This window comes from Bubalus bubalis, chromosome 12, assembly GCF_019923935.1.
Source record: "Bubalus bubalis isolate 160015118507 breed Murrah chromosome 12, NDDB_SH_1, whole genome shotgun sequence".
Taxonomy (NCBI): domain Eukaryota; kingdom Metazoa; phylum Chordata; class Mammalia; order Artiodactyla; family Bovidae; genus Bubalus; species Bubalus bubalis.
The window spans coordinates 8,823,475-8,831,198 of NC_059168.1; the positions used below are offsets into that span (position 1 = coordinate 8,823,475).

Sequence of the window (7,724 nt, forward strand, 5' to 3'; positions counted from 1 at the left end):
AGCGGTAATTTAGACAAAATCCTCACTGTATATTAATGAAAGGGGCCCCATGGCTCTGTTCCTACCCTCCCCATTCAGTGTAAACAAAACCACGAGACTCTCTCGGTTTTTGAGTCGGATCCAAGCAAAATCGGCAGGAAAGGAAAACACGGGGTGCTGGCACCGACTATTCAAACGCCTGCACCTGGAGATCTCAGATTTATTGAATGAAATCTGTGTTCCATCTTCCATATATACATACACGCATACATAAATAGGAAAGGGAACCTTAAGGGGACGCAGAGGTAAAAATCCGTTCTGTCTGGGGTTTGGTTACCGCTGCCCTTCAGGTCTATACCTTCGCAATAATGGATCCACTAAAACCCACCTAGGAGGGCATCTCTCGCCCTGCACACAGGAGAGGGACCACATCACACACAAGTGCTCCGCGCCCACCATTCATCACGAGACCTCGCAAGGGCTTCAAGGCTGCGGCTAAGCCGGGGATCTCCGGACCTAACCAAGCCCCCACCCCCGCCACCAAAACTGACTGCGCGCGGCAGAGGAATTATTCGCCGGAGAAGGGCAGCCCCCAGCATCCCGGCGGCTCCGCGTCTGCGTCCAGGGCGGCCGGGTGCGGGGTGCACGCGCACGCACACTCATTAGGGACGATGTATTTATTGAATGTCCGAGTCGGGTTAGTTCACTGGAAATCCCCGAGGAGGGTTCAATTTGCCCTTGTTTTCGTTGCCACTTTCTCTTTTTTCTTGGTTCGCTGAGGCTCCTCTGTGCAGCGTTTCCGCTCGGCCGCGTCCCCCACCCCCGCTCCTCCCGCCCACCCCGCACGCTCCCCCCCTCCTCCCGGCCCCCTTAACTCTTTCCGCCGGGCTAGACTGCAATCGCGCTCCCCGCCGCCAGCCCCAGCAGCGCCGCAGACCATCCGAGGCCGGAGAGACCGAGAAAGCCCCCACCGTGCCTAAGAATAGTGAGCCCAGGCGAAATACCACTAACAGCCACCGCACCGAAATAAAGAAACGCACACCCGCACCCACACCCGATGTGAGCGGTGGAGGGCGCGGCTGGCGGCCCGCTCCCCTAGGCCGCTCCGGCTGCGGCAGGCTTCCCGACGCCTCGGGGGGGTGGGGGGGACACACTTACGGTGTGTCTAGGGGGGAAAGTCGGCCGATCTCTCCGCCGCCCGTGGGCACCCCCGACTCGCAAGGGCACGCGCGCTCCTCGCAGGAATCCCGGCGGAGGGGCGGGGGAGGAGAGGCGGGGGTGGGGAGCGCGCGGCGGGCTGCGGTCCGTCTCGCACGCGCGGGCCCCGCGCCGGTCCCGGGCTGCCGGTCTCCCAGGCGATGGCATCCGAGACCTTAAACAAAGGGGGCCGCCGCCGCCGGCGCGAAGCGGCTGCGGAAAGTCGCGGTGGCTGATTTCCAAGGAGCGTAGCTGCTACCCGGTCTTTCGGCGCCGCGAGCTCCCTCTTTCCACCCCCGCCTCGGTAGGGACGAGGGACGGCCAGTGAAGGGAGAAGGAAACTTTGAAACCGCTGGGGACACGGCTGCCTATAGGTATTAGCGTCAATGGCGCGTCCTTGCCGCGCGCGGTACGAATCTCCGGGATGCGGTGGGGGAAGGGGAGGGCGGCATAACGCAGTACCAGGTGGACTGTGGAGGTTGCTATTTTTCGCGATTTTTCCCTCTACGATCTCCTTCTGACTCCCTCCCTCCCCTGCTTGGCGCCCCCCTACCCCACCCTCGCCGTCTCTCCCCTTTCTTCCCTCCCGCCTTCCCAGACCTATTGCTCTGCCCAGAGCCCAGGAGGGATGGCCAACGTCTCGGCCGGACACTAAGAGTTAAGATGTGGCGGAGGGGGCGGCGGGGGAGGGGCGGCGGGGGAGGGGCGGGGAGGAGAAAGTGGCGAGCGGGAGGGAGGCGGCTTGGGGAGGGTAAGGGAGGGGGAACGACAGATTTCCAGCTTCTACGACGCTCTGCCTAAATTAAAAAGCAACCAATCGGAACCGCCGGAAGGGGGGCCGCGCGTCCTGAGCCAGTCATTCTGGGGCTGCCAGTCACCCAGCGGGTAGCCAATCAGCGGGGGCCCCGGTGCTCGACTTCCTTGTGTTTGGGAAAGTGTGGTGGTGGGTGCGCGCTCGCGGCGGAGGGTAAACATTCGACAGTCCCCGCTCGGAGAGGGAGGGACAGAGAGAGGACTGTCAGATCGGAGCCGAACCGGCGGGCGAGAGAGGGAGAGAGAGAGAGAGGGAGGGAGAGGGAAGGAGCTAGGGAGAGCGCGCGAACCGGGGCGCACGGCGAGCTCCCCCGGCAACTCCGCTCCGGCACGGCCAGTGCGCGCGCCGTCGGTGCAGCCTCCGCGCCGTGCGTCGTGCCCACTGGAGTTGGTTGTGTATCAAGGATCCCCTATATGCACACACACACCTCCATCTCCACCAATGCACTCTTCTTCTTCTTCTTCCTCCTCATCCTCCTCCAGACCTCTGCTGGGAAAAAAATAAAACACCAACCCCAACCGTCAGCAGCAAGGTAACAGAGAAACGCGACCTCGTGTTTTCGCCTGTGCAGCTTTTTCCTTGTTATATTTGTCTCCTACTCTCTGCCCAAAAGGAAAGATGTCCCATCAGACTGTGACTGTCGTGAGGAGAATGAAAGAGGACTCTTGTTTCAGAGGCAACCGAGAGCTCCGGCAATAGCAACTTCAGAGCAATGCACCAGCGCGAGAAGTTTTCCTAGGACAGAGCAAAGTCGAGCCGAGAGGACCGGAGGGGCAGAGCGGGAGCCCGCGTCTCTGCTCGGCACGCGAGCGGCCAGCACCACCACGCCTTCAAGGACAAAAAAAGTTTTCCTCCTCCGAGGGGAGACGAGCGAAGGGCGTTCCCGAGGAGCTGGCGAGGAGCGGTCGGTCGTCCGCGCTGTGGTCCAGCAGAAAGGAGCGGCTTCTTTTCTTTGTTGCCTCCCGTGAAGTCGCCACTTAGCAGGTGGACCGGGCCCTGCGCCCCGGGCAGAGTCCGCGCTCGCCCGAGGACCGGAGGAGGAGGAGCACCGGTCGGTGCGCCCGGCCCGAAGAGCCCCGGCGCAGGCCCGCGCCCCTCCCGGAGAGCCTCGCTGGAGCGAGCCGCTCGCGCCGGGGCTGGGGGGCGGCCACGACCCCCCCTGAGGGGGGTGGCCACGGAGCGCGCCCCGCCGAGAAGCGAGCCCCCCTCCCGGGAGCGCGGCTCCTGCGGCGGCGGCTGCTGACCAAGGCCGGCCAACGACCCCCGCGCCCTGCCCAGCGGCCTTGCAGCTGCACCCGGCGGCCGCGGCGGCGGCGGCGGCGGGGCCGGCGGGGGCCCGGGGCGGGGGCGGGGGCGGAGCGGGGGGAGGCGGCGGGAGGCGGGGGGGCGCGGCGGCGGCGGCGGTGGCGGCGGTGGGGTGGCGGGAGCGGAGCGGCATGGCCACGGCGGCTTCTAACCCCTACCTGCCGGGGAACAGCTTGCTAGCGGCCGGCTCCATCGTCCACTCGGACGCGGCGGGGGCCGGCGGGGGCGGGGGCGGCGGGGCAGGGGGCGGGGGCGGCGGGGCTGGGGGCGGCGGAGGCGGCATGCAGCCGGGCAGCGCGGCCGTGACCTCGGGCGCCTACCGAGGGGACCCGGCCTCCGTTAAGATGGTGCAGAGCGACTTCATGCAGGGGGCCATGGCCGCCAGCAACGGTGGCCATATGCTGAGCCACGCGCACCAGTGGGTCACCGCGCTGCCCCACGCCGCTGCCGCCGCCGCCGCCGCGGCCGCCGCCGCCGTGGAGGCCAGCTCGCCGTGGTCTGGCAGCGCCGTGGGCATGGCCGGCAGCCCCCAGCAGCCGCCGCCGCCGCCGCCGCAGGGCCCCGACGTGAAGGGCGGCGCGGGGCGCGAGGACCTGCACGCGGGCACCGCCCTGCACCACCGCGGGCCGCCGCACCTCGGGCCGCCGCCGCCGCCGCCGCACCAGGGCCACCCCGGGGGCTGGGGGGCCGCCGCCGCCGCCGCCGCCGCTGCCGCCGCCGCCGCCGCCGCCGCGCATCTCCCGTCCATGGCCGGTGGCCAGCAGCCGCCGCCGCAGAGTCTGCTCTACTCGCAGCCCGGGGGCTTCACGGTGAACGGCATGCTGAGCGCGCCCCCGGGCCCGGGGGGCGGCGGCGGCGCGGGCGGCGCGGGGGGCGGCGGCGCACAGAGCCTGGTGCACCCGGGGCTGGTGCGCGGGGACACGCCCGAGTTGGCCGAGCACCATCACCACCATCACCACCACGCGCACCCGCACCCGCCGCACCCGCACCACGCGCAGGGGCCCCCCCACCACGGCGGCGGCGGCGGCGCGGGGCCCGGACTCAACAGCCACGATCCGCACTCGGACGAGGACACGCCGACGTCCGACGACCTGGAGCAGTTCGCCAAGCAGTTCAAGCAGCGGCGCATCAAGCTGGGCTTCACGCAGGCCGACGTGGGGCTGGCACTGGGCACCCTGTACGGCAACGTGTTCTCGCAGACTACCATCTGCCGCTTCGAGGCCCTGCAGCTGAGCTTCAAGAACATGTGCAAGCTCAAACCGTTGCTCAACAAGTGGCTGGAGGAGGCGGACTCGAGCACCGGCAGCCCCACGAGCATCGACAAGATCGCGGCGCAGGGCCGCAAGCGCAAGAAGCGGACCTCCATCGAGGTGAGCGTCAAGGGCGCGCTGGAGAGCCACTTCCTCAAGTGCCCCAAGCCCTCTGCGCAGGAGATCACAAACCTGGCCGACAGCCTGCAGCTCGAGAAGGAGGTGGTGCGGGTGTGGTTCTGCAACCGGAGGCAGAAGGAGAAGCGCATGACGCCGCCCGGGATCCAGCAGCAGACGCCCGACGACGTGTACTCGCAGGTGGGCCCGGTGAGTGCCGACACGCCGCCGCCGCACCACGGGCTGCAGACAAGCGTGCAGTGAAGGCCCGGGCGCCGCAGCTGTCACCCCGCCGCCCCCGCTGCGCCGGGCCGGGCCGGGCCGGGCCGCCCTCCCCTCCGCCCAAAGACAGGTCTGCCCGCCCTCGGGGGAACGGAGAGGGGCGCACCGAGGAGACGCTGTTTGAAGTCCAAGGAAGGAGGGGCGAAGCAAGCAAACAAAGCCTACAAATGCCCAGACAGTTTTATATACACGTAGATGACAAAACCGAGAGAAAAAAGGGGCGATCCTGAGGTCTCTTTCTACTGTGGTGGTGTTTCGTTTTCTTGGTTTTCTTTTAAAAGAAGGGTGGAGATGCCAAGCGCACCAAAACTGCACTCGCGAGGTTTTTCCCACCCTGAGAAATCCTACACGGCGACGGTGGATAGCACTTAGCACCTGCTTCGTCCTCTCTTCTTAAAAAAAAATTCTTTTTTTTTTTTTTTTTTTAAGCATCCCCTTCCCTTCCACCCCCTCTCTCCAAAGGGCCCCCTCCAGCCTGGAGAGATCCACCGTAACTTTGTTTCCTGAGAGCGACCTGAAGGCCTGCTGGGGCACCGGCTTTAATCAGGGGTGACTCTGTGCTCCCGACCCCGTGATTCTTGTCCATATTAAAGTCATCTGGGGACAAACAAATTGACTATGAAAATGGGAAGGCGAAAAAAAAAGAACACTCTCCAGAAAACAAGAAATATATATATATATATATACACACACACATGTATTCACAGCTTCTGAAATTAACAAACTGATAGTAAAGCCAAAAGAAAAACAATACCTATCGTCAAAGTAACCTTGGAAATAAAAGTATCAAGAGAGAGCAGAGGGACAGGGACCGGCGAGGGAGCAAGAGATGTCCATCGGCCAGTGAGAGAGGCCCCGGCGCATCCCGGCCCGGCCGGGCGGACTGGGCGCCAAGTGAGGCCTGGCCATCAACTCTGGCCTTATCTGCTGCCGCTCCGGTGGACGACGCCTAAAGATGCCACCGCTAATATTTTTTTTATTAATATTTTTTATTTTTTATTTCTGGACTGACTCAGATCAAGGGATTTAGAAAGACAGCACTTCTCCGGACTCCTGCCTTCATTCCGTTGCCAACTTTGATTGAATGGGTGCTGTGGATGTGCTTATATAATACTGCCCTTTCCATGCAGTGTTTTTGGTAGGTTTTAATAAACAGACTTTTCAAAAGACGGCAATATAGAATTGTTAGATCCGTTGTTGATCTAAAAATATTTGCTTTATATTTTCATTAAATGACTTCTTTTAATATTTTATTCAGAATACTTATGAACTGCTGCAAAACGGTAATTTATTTTTCCCCAGATCTTGTATTACGTGTTTTTTTCAGACGAGCACAAATCAAAATGAAATGAAAATATGGACAGTTGCTAGGTAATAAGGGTATCTTTTGATGTGATTATTTGATTGTAATTTAATTTGAGTAGTGATTCCGTAAGAGCTGATCGAGAAAATAAATTTGTTAGAATGAAATAGTCTGTGTCTGATGCATAAACACTGTGTGGGAAAGAAAAAGTCCTTTAGAAAATATTTTTTTACTAATGCAACTCCTTAAGGGATAGCGCTGAGGGAGCAGAGTCTGTTCCACCTAAGGCATATTTGCAAATCTAGAATAAAAGACGATGACAGAAACAGATAGTCATTGACATAGTAGTCCCTCCTTGTTAGCCTGTTAATTTCACAATATTCCCCCACACACACTTAATTTTAGTGTGTTTTTTTTTTTTTTAGGTGAGAAAGTCTAAATGCTAGTCCTTTGCCCATAGATACCTGTGTCCTTTATCATCTTTAGCAGAATGTTGGACTACATCCCCAGTAAAAAATGTGCCAATTGGTTATTAGTGGTTAATACAGAGTCTGCCCCATACCACCAAAGTTTAGCCTCTCTTTTTCTACTCATTTCCTCCCCACCCCCCATCACCATATTACTGTATCTCTTTCCTCTTTTTTCTGAAGACTAACAGTTGTGAAGAATAGCTTACAAGTCGATGAAATATTTTTGTATCACTTACTTTCCATGAATAACTGTATGTAATTAATTTTAAATTATTAAGCCATTTGGGGAGGGTTTTGCTTTGTTTTTCTTATAATGGAAGAATATTGTTCTAACATCCTGATTATGGTCCACACTGCATTACCCTCGGTGTGAGTACCAGCTTAGACTTCAGAGTCTAGATTTCTGTGTTTTGGCCTTTCCCCAGTATGATTCTATACTTTCTTTACTGGTGCTGGGGGTTTTCACTTCCTGATCATTCTCTAGATACATCCTGCCGAGCGGTCACATTTATCAAGTTAACATATCAATATTTACAACATGGGAAAATGAAAGTGTAATGCCTCAGGTTGTAAGTAACAAGACGAAGAAGTCTCTGTTGAGTCCTTTTGTATCGTACTTTTAAAAACAAGTATTTAGGGGTGATAAAGCAATGATTTTTATAGATTAATTTCCCCCTAATCTCAATGAGCTGTCACTCACTTTTTTCCTCTTCTCTCATCTACTCTGTATCCCTGTAACATCGATGCAGGAGTTTAAAAAAAAAAAAAAAAACAGAAAACTGTGTGAGCAACAAGGAATAGTTATTTCTTCCAGACAGACCCTGTGTCACTTTCATAAATCAAGCCCAGCCAGATGGCCATGTACTGGGTTGCATTATTTTAAACACCAAATCGTACTAAAAATCACAATCATTTTGATTTGTGAAATCTGAAAAAGGCCATATTTATTAAACAGAGGGCAGGGAAAAAATGAAAACAAGAAACCACAATTTACTTTTCTTTGCCTT

The 7,724-nt window shown here is 58.2% G+C and overlaps 1 protein-coding gene across 1 annotated transcript; it reads left to right on the forward strand.

The window, feature by feature from the left end:
* The first annotated feature begins 3,361 nt into the window (after positions 1-3,361).
* Positions 3,362-5,077, forward strand: POU3F3 (POU class 3 homeobox 3). Its single transcript, XM_044925724.2, has one exon. The coding sequence runs from the start codon at positions 3,427-3,429 to the stop codon at positions 4,924-4,926; it is 1,500 nt and encodes a 499-aa protein (XP_044781659.1). The 5' UTR covers positions 3,362-3,426; the 3' UTR covers positions 4,927-5,077.
* Positions 5,078-7,724: the final 2,647 nt, after the last annotated feature.